This window comes from Pleuronectes platessa, chromosome 22 (assembly GCF_947347685.1).
Source record: "Pleuronectes platessa chromosome 22, fPlePla1.1, whole genome shotgun sequence".
NCBI lineage: Eukaryota > Metazoa > Chordata > Actinopteri > Pleuronectiformes > Pleuronectidae > Pleuronectes > Pleuronectes platessa.
Window position 1 is genome coordinate 8,611,577 of NC_070647.1, and position 13,619 is coordinate 8,625,195.

The window sequence follows — 13,619 nt, forward strand, 5'->3', positions numbered from 1 at the left end:
TCGGTCCATGGTTATTTTAGTCCTTTATTTATTGATGGCCTGATGGCTATTGGGATGTGAAAAGGATTTTCAACAAATTAGATAAAAAATCTTCCAGGAACAAATTACCAACCCTACCTTTTATATCTATTGGCTCTGTGTTCATGAATAAGCAGATCTTCAGTTTGATTTTGATAAAAGTCTAACTATCAAGTGAGATGCTGTGCACAGCAGTTACTGATTAACTGATCAGTGCCAGACATGTCCTGTCACCTCAATGCTGCTCAGATTTAATCGGGGGAATATTTCTTCTCTCTCCTGAAAAAGGGCACATTTGAAAGTGTAATAGAACAAGACGAAACACGCCCTCTAAACAGAATTAATGGAATTTTCTGTATAGAAGAAACTGGGCTCACTGATGTTACAGTGAAATAAAAGTGAGAGCATCTATATTCTCAGCAGTGTGAGGTGAAAATGAATATATGGGCTGGGATGTGTTCCAGAAGAGATTTAAATCAAATCCTTGGGATTTGATTGGATCACTCAAAGGTCGCCATGGTTTAGTGAGTACAGAGCAATACGGAGCCGTTGAATACTTTTATCTTCCGCCCACACCTCCCCTCACCCATGTTGTCAGATCAGGAGGATGAGATTCATAAATAACAAAGTTTGTGCAGACTGAGAACCAAACCCAGACGTCTGAGCATATTCCATAGATCATTTCTGGGGCTTAACACAAAATGTCATGCATGTACTGAAATACGTTGCCTTCAATATGACAATGGACCTTTATCGTGTCCACAAGATCCTGTACTGCATCATATAAAATCCCTGTATATGTTGTGTTTGTGGTGAAGTAACCCTTCTTCCCTTCTCATGTCATTGTCTGCCCACCAGATGCAGCAGGTGAATATGCAGGCCTCCAAAGACAGCGGTCTCTGCCCCACCGGCCACCCCTCATCCCTTTAGTGGCTCGCATGGCCGACCAGAACACGTCTGGCACCCCAGCCATGACCGAAAGGGAAGCGTCCCGTCTGGACAAGTTCAAACAGTTGCTGGCCGGCCCCAACACAGATCTAGGTAAGAGACACTCATCCAACAAGAACTCCATGTTCTCCACTGTCATCATCTGTCATTTCCTCGCGCTCCTTCGCTTCTCACTCATAGTTTGCTCGGTCGGGCTGCCAGCTGTGCTGCGCTGTTAGCGACGCTGCAAGGGAGAAAGTCATCCCGCCATCTGGACATGCAGATTACAAGGGGGAAAATTCCACCAACAACAAAAGCAAATGACAGGCCTTTGTTCTAACCAAACGACAGGCCTTTATTGTTTGTCCTACCCCAGAGACTGTTTGCTAACCACCGCTACCCCCCTGGCCATGATATCCTCGCAGACATCCCTCTTTGCAGCTGACCTTTTGTCCTCTGAAACTTAAGTTGTCTGCTCTGCGCTAACTTGTTGCAGCGACTTTTTTCAAGTCGATAAAACTACATCAAAGAGAAGTTTTTGAACCAAGCCACTCTGGGTGTAGAGTTTGAATCTCAAGAATCCAGCAAGTGGCCAGTGTGTAACTGATGGCATAAAGTTATGGAATGAAATACTACATATGTATCTTGAACCTGTAGTTTATCAGCAACAACTTCAGTTATATGCAGCAGTGTTGGGCACCAGAAATAAAACTATAGACTTGGACTCGCTGAAGTGTATATATATTACAACATTCTATTTACTTGTATACCGGTTTACTGCATAAAAGAACATATGAAGTGGTTTTATCCTAAAAAATACGATGTTATCTTAATATAATGTGTAATCCTAATTTGTCTTAATCTCATTGTATTTAATCACACCATTCAACTTCTTTGTCAGTGCTGCCAGTGTACTGTTGCCAGAGATGTTTAATTCTTATTTGTATTATGTTAATAGAGCAAATATAATTTAGCATGTGGTGAGATCAATAGAAGTTGCTTTGATTTGTGTCTGTGACCTCAGAGACTGTTTCATGAAAAATATGGAAGTGGATGAATGGAGGAGGAGGCACTGTCAAACTACGTTAAAAGCCCCTTTGGGTTCAGAGCTCGTCTATGTCAAGAGAAAGAATGTACATCTGATGTCCTTGGGTTCTTTTTAATGCCTTGAACTTGTATGTGTGTGTCTGTTGAGTGTGTTGAGTGTGTTGAGTGTGTTGAGTGTGTTGAGTGTGTGTGTGTTGAGTCTGCCTGATCGAAGGGTAGCCTGAAGTGTGACCAGTGGAGAGAATTATGAAAGTGCTGTAGTTAGCAAGAGCATGGGTTATGTGCCTGTCTAAATACCTTAAATATGCTAAATGGAAAACGACTGTGTCAGAGATATTTCACTGCAGAAATGACACCGCTTAAACACCGCAGCCGCCGTCCTCAAGTGGTAGCTGTGGGCCTAATTTACCACATCTAAAGAGGCTAGCAGGCATTTATTTCAGACAGGCTAGTATTAGAGGCAAGTTTTCATCTCTTTAGATTCCTGCAGTGAAGGAATTTGGTGTCACTGCTGCTGCCGATGCAAAGTAACTCATTGGCATCCTCTTTCACAATAAGTGGTCCTCAGAGATCTGAATATCTGCACGGGAAGGCCTTTATTGTAAAATAGTCAAGCTGATACTGGATTTATGTAAGAAATGTTATTATGAAATATCAGTAGAACCACAAACACACGTCCTGGCGCCTACATTACCTGCATAGCAGCTCGACTGCTGACAATCTGCTCTCAGATTCGGAGGCGGTTATGTCAGTGGCGGTTCATGTCAAGCAGAGATGAGGAGCACGTCACGGAGGTCTACTCTTTCTAACCTCACACGTTTAATTTTCAAACTTGTCCCCAAACGTGCTCATGCAAGTGACATCCCTTGATGCAATTCCTCATACTTTATAAATGTTTTTTTCCACATAGTAATAGTGATACTCTACGACACCTGTACACGGACATTAGTATGTAAAATCAGGGGTTTCTACTTTTAATCATTAGTGATCATATAATCATTGCCTCCACTAGAACATCTTGGTGATGGCAACCTACAAACACAAATCCTCTGCCGTCAACATGGGTGGCTGATTGCTTTGCTGTTTGAACAAATGGGCAGGTTTGCATCAGTCGAAGCACTTTGCCACTGCCTTACTCGCCTCATGTAGATTACTCTTAGCATTGGCCAAGATCCTAAAATGTAAATGCAGGATTTCATTAAGTTTGAATGGCCTTAGTCAGCACAGTAATTCACCTCTGTGTTCGCGATCCCCTTGAAAACTTTTTGAGAGAAACAAACTGGTTCACAAGTCATCAGCATTAGTCAACTTTGGTTGCAGCCGTCTGAGCCAGAGTGTATCCTGTACATCAGCAGATTGTCTTGAGACGTCAGCCGCCATTAGGGCCCGCCAGGCATCACACGCCGGCTGTCTAAATTTAGTTTGGTCTGTGCGCCATGATTGGATAGCCCAGAACGGGTGAGCCATGCTGCCGGCTGCTGGCAGCATGAAAGATGAACTTCATTCATGGGACATAATTAAGTGAAGGACTGTTGGAGGAGGGGGCGACGAGGGGGCGATGAGAGGGTGATAACGGAGGGGAGAGGGATAGGGGCAGATAAGATAAGATAAGATGAAACTTTAATGATCCCCATGGGGAAATTGGGTCATTGCAGCAGCAAAGAATGGGATATAGATGAGACTCCAAAAGGAAAAATAATGAAATATTCACCATGCGGAAGAATTCATACCTAAGCCATATTCAGACAAAAATGTATGGACATTCGGGTCTGGAGTTTCTGTGGAGTTTGCCTTTGACATATGAACAACGCAGCTGTCGGACGTGCTCACAAAGAGACATAAATTGAAGCGTTAATGTAAGAGATGTCGCAGCAGGCAAAAGAGGTAACTTCTTAGTTTCGCTGCAGAGATCATCAGCATCAGCTCTTAACACCAGGGGTGTACTATTTCCTCAGTGTATTCTATATGTGTGGCACAGTTTTTTTTAAATGCTGAGATGTTTGTACTTGGAATTTTTGTGTGTGTTGCGTGTTAGAAACGTCGTCAACACACCCACTTGCTCGTGGTTAATCCTGCAGAGTTCCATGCATTTCTGAAAGTAGCTCTAGTGTATACATGTCTGGCACAAAACTGAACCATATAAATATATTCTCGTGATAATGAGTCATTTTTTGAGAGTTTTTCTTGGTTGGTTTAAAATACCGAGTTCATATTTCAACATCTACACATGAGCAGATTGTAGTAGTGTCCAGTTAAGAGGGCGACGACAAGATGGATTAAACTTCCTGCTAAAGCGTAGGTCACTTTCCCCCGCATGCTGCCTTTGACATATTCACACTCATACAAATTCCCCACACAGATCGGTACACTGTCAGCAGGGATGACGCCCCCTTGTGTAAAGGAGAAACTCGACCGACTGTCCTTGAGCTCAAAGGAAATGGGGGGGGAAGCGGCACTGGGATGATACATTGGCCGGTCCCTCAGTTGAATGGTGTCATTAATTGCAGCAGCAGCCATGTTTTTCTCGGGACAAACCGTGGCGACATGTCAGGGCTGGAGGTCTCTGGGGTTTCCACTCAGTCCATTTTTGATTGTGTGTGCCGGGCATTGTGTGATGTTGTTGAACTGGATGAACTTAGCATTATAGCTGCCTCGACTCTGCGCAGCAACCGAGTTAGTCCTGTCACGGGTGCTGGCAGCTTCGAGTTGCACTTCTCGCGTCTGAAGTGATTTTGAAAAACTTTGCCTGTACAACAGATGAAACCTGTGTAGAGTTGAAGGGGAAATAAGACAAGAGTATGAACCTTCACTCACCCGCTCCCACCTCCACCTCCTCACTTGTCAGTGTCATCTCCTCAGTCTTTTTGATCAGAATACCTGTCCAACTTGCCTCCACGATCCCCTTTGCATTCAGATCTTTAACATCCTTGTCAGTTTCTCTCTGTCTCTTTAACTCCCTCCCTCTCTCTCCCCCTCTCACTCTGTCGAGCCTTGTGACAGGTTGTGACTGTGGTCTGTTTAGCATGTAAGGTCGCGTAGAGGTTGATGACCCTGTGCGTGTGCGAGAGGAGAGTGATTGATGTGGGGTTGATCTCACCTAATTATTGCTGATGTCCCGAGGCGAGCCTGTCTTTCGCATGAACCTGAACACACCATCTAACGCTAGGTGAGGAGGAGGAGGGAGTCATATCAGCTTGGAACATTTTTTACATTACATTAGTTGTCAGATGGAAAGTTTGTACTTGAATGTTTAGTCAATCACTAGATTTTCCTGTGTAGCCCAGCACAATCCATAAGCACTGTTCATATCTACAAAATATATATTGTATTGCTAAGTCTGTCTCCGATATTTGAAACTAAAATGTGTAACATCTAAAATACTAAATACTATTTAAAATAGTTTACTTTTTTTTGCACCTATCTGATTTTATCATTCTGTGAGCATACACCAGGCCACCAGCCCAGTCTCCGTGCGGAGAAATGAATCAGTTGAACAGCCACACGTGCAGCCCGCTGCAGAGAGCAAATATGCCATCCTTCCCATTCGGTCCCTTCCACTTTAAAAATAAACAACACTGAATAGTTTATAGCTTGCAGATAAAAGTACTGTCTGTTTCTTTTGGGTGGGAACAGTCCTCCTGGCCCCCCGGGGCCTGCCCATAATGACGTGTCTGACAAGATAGTCTGTCATATTTTTCTGTAGCTTGTTATAGATTAAATTTGTCTTCAGTTGCTTTTGAAAAAATTTATTAAAAAAACTTATTTTTTGCCAGCTCTGATCAAAATTCAGGAATAAGCAGTGTTAGGGTTCAATTTTGTAAAGGTTCTGTGATGAGTTATAATCCACGATGCCAGGTTTAACAGACTTTCTGCATATCTTTTTCTTATTTAATAGATTTTAAGACCAAGAGCTGGCATCTGACATCAAGCAGTTATAGTTGGATCACAGAAATACTGCTGTTGCTATGGCAATGGTCCGTCCTTCTCTTTCCCTTTCTTGGCAATTTATTCTTACCGTCTTTTACTGCCTCTTTTCATCAGTACCTTTACTTGTTTGTCTCCTCTACTTCTTTTCTATTATCTGTTTGCTTTTCTATTCGTCATATCAGAGGCAGAGTCCATTTCACACATAAACTCCAGCATACATTTACAAACAACTATTGGTCATGAACACTAAATAACACATAGCAAACATAAAGAAGCTACCAACCACTAATAAGAACACAGAAAATACATTAAATAACTGCCCACGAGAACATGCAGACACACTTTCATTGCTGCTTCCAATGCCTCGGTGCCTGTCGGTGTGTCTCCTCTCTGTTGGGGGTGCTGCAGCTCTTTGTTACACATCCACCGCCACAGCGCTGCTTCATCCTCACTGCAGCAACTGTTAGCAGGCCTGCTACTCTCCTGCCATGGGTTGCCTATAGTGCTACAATCTGCAATCCTGTTACACAGCAGCCACCATATGATAGGCTTACCATCAGCGCTGTTTGCCAAGTTAATAGCTGCCATCAAAGTGGGAAGTGGCGATGTAATTCAATTTAACTCAGTCCTAATGCCTCTGTGCATGTGTGTGTGACAACTTCGGGAGTGTGTGTGTGTCAGTAGCTGGGAAAGTGTAAAAGAACAGATGATGCAGCATTAGATTGGCCAGGTAGTTAAATCTCGGTGGAAGGTTTCTTTTTATTTGAGACTTCAATCATAAGCTTTTGATGAGGAAAGCGAGAAAATGCAGTGTACGTTGTTTTCTGTATAATATGCGACCTGTTCTTAGAAGGTAGATACAGGCAGAAACTCAAAATCTCAGCATTTTACCCTCCCTTCTCTTCACTTTCTCTGCTTTCATGAAGAGTTCTCCACGGTGTGTTTCTTGCACAATCACCATGCTTACAGTCAGGGATGTATGTATATTATATATGCACATGAATGTCAGTGCATGTTCTGCCTCCTAGCATGTCCCCAGGCAAAACACCTGACTTAATAAGGTTGGTGAAACCAGAAGCTGTCCCCTGTGTCAGGAGCCTCCCTGACTGCATGGCTTAGTTTATTCATATGTTACAGCGGGTCGTGCTTCCATGTGAATCTTTTCTTTTCAACGAGCAGCTTCAATAAACTTAGTTCAGCCTCAACAGGTCACATCTACTCTCTGCCAGCAAATAGCAACTGCAGATTTATACTTCCCCCATTTTTTGTTTAAATCCACAGTTATGTACATTTACTGATTTACCAACTTAACTTAGCCAGAGGTTTTTCATCAATTATATAAAGTCTGTTTAAATCATAGATTCATACATGATTCATAATACTGTCCTATGTTAGTTTTTTTTTTTCTTACCCTGCCTCTCCCTCAAACCATCAACCTACCCAATGTTAAAGTCATGCAAACACACATATCTCAAATGAAAGTCCAGATTTGATTTCATGGCCGACCACACCAAAAGGACTCAAAAGTAATAAGTTTCAAGGCTTCAAGATATATTTTTGAAGATGAAAAAAGGCCAATGCTGTATTGTACAGGCCCAACCAGTTATTCATTTTTTTATGTAATTTTTAACTCAAGACTCAGTTCATGATTATAATCAGTGATCATTGATTAATAAATGATAATGTTGATATTCAATTAATCTTTTAGTCACTAAAAAGCAACAAATAGAATAAAAGGTTATATCTTCAAACATTTTGTTATGTTTGACTGACGGTCCAAAACATTCAAACTTTTAAAGGCTGGAATCAGATTTTAAAATATTTCTGAAATGGTTAATGTACTAATTATAATTTTTCCACATCTACCAGTTAAACCTCGTCATCCACACTGGGTTAAGCACATTAATGACAAATGTAGAAAACTGCACCTCCAAAAAGAATCGCTACAAACTAAAATCTGAATATAATAAAATTCTAAATTTCTGCATATTCCAACATAAAATGTCGCCACGTTAAAAAAAAAAATAGTCACTAGGTCAGATATTTGTGAGCCTGTTTCATCTAAATCAGTTAAAGGCAAAGCAAGCTCCAGAGAATTCAATATACAAGTCCTTGTTATAGTGCGCACACACACCCATCCTCACACCTGTTCACTCATTTATGCTCGGTGTCCTCTCCCAGCCATCTGGGCCATCCATCAGGCCTCCTGAGCAGGTATAATCCAGGGGGGAGTATCTTTTTACAAGAGTCCCATTAGTTTATGAGCCGTCTGCTCCCTGGCGCCATCACTTTGTCCTCTAGATGAGTTAGACTGTTCAGGACTCTCACAGTATTCAAGGTTTATAGGAGGGGAGCTTAACTTTTTAATACACTGCATGATAAAGGTGTCCGTCCTGACTGTATTGTTTTTCTGACCTCGCTGGCAAAATGGTTTCAGTTGACACCGATTGTCCCAGTGCGAGAAGGGATGGCATTCATCCACTTTTTTCACCGTTGTAATATTATACAGGACAGGTATTTGTGAGGACATACCACTGTGTTTAAATTTTTAAAGGCTGATAGACACAACCGCTGACTGTTGTGTTTCTTATGGTTTAGACCCGTAGGCTCCAAAAGTCTGAGCCCAAGTTCCCATTGAGACTTTTGGACCCTTCTGGATGTGAAAAACACACCATTGACCCCTGATTTGCCAAGGCAACCCCCCCATTGCAGAATCTGAATGCCAGTTTTGTCAGGTGTGTGTGCTGCCGTGAACCTTGTGGTGTTTTGCCCCAGTGGTCGCGCTCCGTCTGAATGCTGCCTGAATAGTGCATGGCTCCGGCCCGCCAACCGTCTTCCCTCCTGCTCCCATCAGTTCCTTGTTCAGCCAGCACTGACTGACAGCACTTCTTCCCTCCTCGCCGTCCTCTGGTCTTCTTCCTGGCCTTCATACAGAAGCATGCACACAGGTAGGCAGACTGAGTGACAGGCAGGGAGACAGGCAGACATGGAAGGTGTGTGCAGGTTCAGTTTTTACACTTACAATCACACACACACTCTTTATTGATTTTCTTTCCATGTTGCATGGTTGTTCATTGTAAGTGCCCTCACTCGGCCAGAAAAGCTCCTCAAGCTCCATTGTTCCTGTCCACTCAGGAGGCAAACAGTCAATTATCATTGCATGCATGATTCTAATGCTTGCACTTGAATTCATTCTTGCCCTTTGTGTGTCATGCACATTATAATCTAAATTGAATTGTTTAAGGATCCTTAACCCCACTCCCCATCTCCTTCGTCGTCGTCGTTTCTGGAAACACAATGAAATCCTGAGTTTACTTTTCACATTTTCAGTCAAAGTGGCATCCAACAATGAATTTGTCATCGAACAACTATAGTTCCATGAACATTTGCCAGCACAGCATGCAAGGGCACTAACAACGCTGCCAACGCATTAAGAACTTGGTGGAAGGATGGGCCAAGGGAATGGATCCATAGGGGTAGATCCCAAAAATGTTGTTTTCACTTTCTTGAACATTTCTACCAATGTCCCAGGGAATACTTCATGGATATTTGGGGTACTATTATTAATTAATGCGTGTTATTGGTTAGGAGTGATGCAGATTCAAATAAATATCTGCGTCTAGTGGATTTAATTGTCGTTTTATAAGTCGACTGTTGGGCCTTGGCGGAGGTATTTTTATATGAGGAGCCAAACCTCTTAATTCTAGTTTCACTCTCTTTAGGCCCTTGCCATTGAAAATGTGTTCTGTAGCCAAATAGTAAAGAACCGGTCCTGTGACCCACATGTAAGTGTTTCAAATCCCCAAGCAGACTGAGAGAATCTGGGCCAGAAAGGTGAATAAGACACATCCTCTCCTCCCCCAGCAAGTACACTACACTTGAGGTGGCCTTTATCAAGACATCCATCCCCCATCTGCTTCAGTGGAGCTGCTGTAGGCTAAAGTACATGAGTGCCTGCAACGGGCAACTCCATGTTTTGTTCCTTTTAAAAACTACGCTTCTCAGGCTGCCGTTGTGTAATCCTTCTGGTTCTCTTGGCTGGATTAAATACGTTTTAATGGAATGAAAAACATGATATTTTTGTTATATTTTGCCCTCTGAATGTTTCAAGAGTCATCGAGCGTTCATTACCTCCGAGGGTCCCACATCAGAGCAGCTGTTGTGGGTGTTCAACAGAAGGTACACGGTGTCCTAATCACCCCCTGTGGTCCCCAGCTTTACTCCAGCCAAGACAAAGTGCAACCCTGTAAGTTCATGCATAATGGAATACAGTAGACATGCAGAGGAAAGACTAGCGGCCGCTGCCCTTGAGTTGCACATTGCTAATGTTACAGGTGTTTTTGCTTCTCCCCGACCAATCCCCTGAGGCGTGTGCCACCAGCATATTAAACATCCATGAATGTGATCACACTAGTTCCAATGCACATGTATAATAATGTGATATTTTATTAGTCCCATTAGGGAAGATGTTCCAGCTCTTGTACCAGCTTGCATTTCTATATGTATATACTTTTAAAGGATTGCCCGTGGGGTTAATTAAGTGTATGGATCGTTTTTGCTTTAATGAGTTACAGCTGCATTGTTTGTTTGCAGAGTTTATTCCAGCACAGACTGGAATAAACTATATGTAACGGTGGGGTGACAAATTTGTCAGCCAAAATTTGGCTTGTTGCACCGTTAACTTTGCCAGCAGCACGTCGCCTCCAGGACAGTTGCTGAAACTTTTTCTAACCCACATTGTGACAAGTGCCCGCTGAGCAAAAACAACTGATTCATTTTCAAAATGTCACAGAATGTCTTTAATTTATTCCAGAGGAGCGAGGACTTGACTGTCTCATTCATAATGCACAAGAGATGCCCCGGAGAGTCAGATATGTTTTCTGAGAGATGAGCTAGCCGCACACTAATGAAACGACATCTGCAATTTAGCCTGCACGTCAACTGTGCTCGCATCGCCCCCTCTCTGGGAAATGGAGATTTCTTCTTCAGAAATGATTTCTCAGGAATTAGAGCTCACATGAGTGTGGCTACTACATAGTGTAGTGGGTATTTAGGAAATGGGGGGTTTACACATTTCCTATGAGAGGCTATTTGCATTAGAATAAAGCATCACCACAGAATCTATTTCACAGATGGATTAGGGATTATGTGTTTCCATTTGGAGATCTCTTCTCAAAGCAGCCTTTTTGCCCAGGACTAATTAAAATGTGTGAAACTGGAAGGATATGATGAAACATTTATCCTCGTAGAGTTAACCATTGTTCTTTCATGTGCTGACCGGTGCAGAGCATCAGTTATTTGACAGTCAACTGTGGGTCTATAAGTCACCCAGGCTCACGTTGGGGTCACTGTGATTTGGATTCTGTGACGGTCTGGCTTGCAGAAAGAGAGGAATACAGAGAAGAAGCAAAAGCTGTCTATGGTTTGCTGTGTATGATGTATGGGTGTAACAGGCACAACTACTTCTGCCGGCTACATTGCCAAGTACATATTTGCTCCTTGATCTTTCCACACATCGGTACCTGCCCACACAGAGGCGCTACAATGGACCTCATGCAAGATACATTCATACAAACTGATTTGTACTTTTTTGACCGATTCAGGAGAACTTGTGAAGAGATGATGATTTCATATTTTAACATGTATAGTATGAAATGGATGTAGGATGTGCAGTGTCTGTTCAAGCATTTAGAGAAAATTGCTGGAATCGCATTAGCAGAATTGCTTTAGTCCGTTTTTTATTCCATTTCTGAAGCTGCTGAAAAGTCTAGATCTCTCTACATCGCTGAAATCTGGACCTTAAACTCTGATCTTTTTAATTTCTTCATTTTACTCATTGATGTCTTTTCATGAATGAATGCTTCTGACATTGAGCAGGAAGCACAGCCATATACGGCATTATTGGGGTGTTAAACATGATAGTTTGTTAACCTTGTGCACGTAACAGATGGAGTTCATCATGTTACTTGTTCTTGCATGAGACCAAATGTTCATTTTCCCCAAAACATTCCCGTTAAAATCTTTGATCAGAGAGGATGGGGCTTTCTGCAGATCACTGCAGCATTGGGATGGGAACATTAACCAAGTGGTGCCCCTAACTCCCCCTCTCCAAACCCCCAACGGTGAGATTAATGCCAGGTGGGGGAAATATAACATAGTTTAATTAAGCCCGAGTCCACAAGATTCATGGAGTAATTTCTTTGTCTGACAGTGCAAATGAAGGTTCAAAGGGTGCAAGGCAAGAGGAGAGACACCCATGACTAGCTGTTCAGAGTGTAATGAATGTAGAGGTGCATGTTGGGTAACGATTTCACCCCTAAAGACTTAAATGAAATCTGTTTAACAGCTGTAGCGGCACCACTCTATGTGTAAAAGGAAGTTGTCACTGCGAGTGGCCTACTGGTTCATTCATGTAAAAATCCATCCAGCAGTCTCTAATGGGAAGCTGTGAAAGTTGGAAAAAAAAGAATACTCAAGTCCTTTGGCGTGCACTTGTGGCAATCAATAGTCACACCTCATGAATCCGTCTTTTCTGAGCCTGCAAAACAGGATGTGGCCTAACGAACCACGCTGGGACCATCATTTCAACAAGGACAGGATCACACTATTTTGTCCTCTGTGGTATCGGTGTTGTTCTATACCACATCAGTAACCTGATGTGTTGCATGAAAACAAGTTTCTGTGATAAAACGGACAAGTGAAATTCTTTAAGAGATCTCTCCAAAGCGTAGAAGTCATAACATTGTCAGACTCAGTATGTTAAGATTAAGAAAGGATCAAAGTAGATGCAACAGAACCTGGGATATTTTCCTCCTTTATTCCATATTGTAGCAGGTTTGTGTTGGGTAGATCACCCAACACAAACCACAGACGAACCAAGAGCGTTTTATTGTTAGACACTCCGATAAACATAAAGCGTTGTGATGCTCTGCTTGGCTTCTGTGGCGCATAGGGTCAGTCTCTTTAATCATATATCGTATGGCATTGGTGTGACCTTCGACGTCCATGGCGTCTCCCTCCAGGTCAATTACGCTGCTGCGTTTGAGAGAGGGAGTGATTAGATAACTGGTGACCGCTGTGCTAATCAACTGGCCTAGCACTGGTCTCCTGAGTCGCCTGCACACCTCTCACCTTCAGAATCAGAATCAGCAATACCTTATTGATCCAAGGGGGAAATTGTGTTCGTTCCAATAGCTCCATGCAAGATTAGAATGCAATATTCATATTTACGTGTTCATGGATAAATGGTGGGTCACACTCTAGCGCTTGTGTCCTCGTTCCTGTCTCGCTTAAAGGTTCAGTGTGTCGAACTTAGTGACATCTAGTGGTAAAGTTGCATGTTTCAGCTGAATAGCCCTCACCTCACACTCTCCTTCCTAACATGAAAGATAACCTGTGGTAGCCTTCAGTTGTCATAAAAACTAAAAAGATGTTTAGTTTGTCCAGTCTGGGCTACTGTAAAAAAAAGAGAGGACCTGCTCCCACTATTAATATAAAGTATTTAAATATAAAGCGCCCGTTCTAGGTTAAAGAAAACCACAATTCTTACAACTTAGGTGAAACACCCGTGAAAATGTAACTTGTATTATGTTATATTGAATTTCTGCCAATACATCCTTTTAACCTAAATCCTCCACACACAACCTTTAACACCAACTGGTGATCACATGTATTTAGTTATTAATCGATGATGTCGTATC

The 13,619-nt window shown here is 42.4% G+C and overlaps 1 protein-coding gene across 2 annotated transcripts in view; it reads left to right on the forward strand.

Moving 5' to 3' along the window:
• tbc1d22a (TBC1 domain family, member 22a) overlaps positions 1–13,619 on the forward strand; it is a 127,178-nt gene that overhangs the window by 7,683 nt on the left and 105,876 nt on the right. For both annotated transcript variants that reach the window (XM_053414712.1, XM_053414711.1), the window contains exon 6: positions 877–1,059. In XM_053414712.1, the coding sequence (XP_053270687.1) occupies positions 877–1,059 (183 nt within the window). The remainder of the gene's footprint in view (positions 1–876; positions 1,060–13,619) is intronic.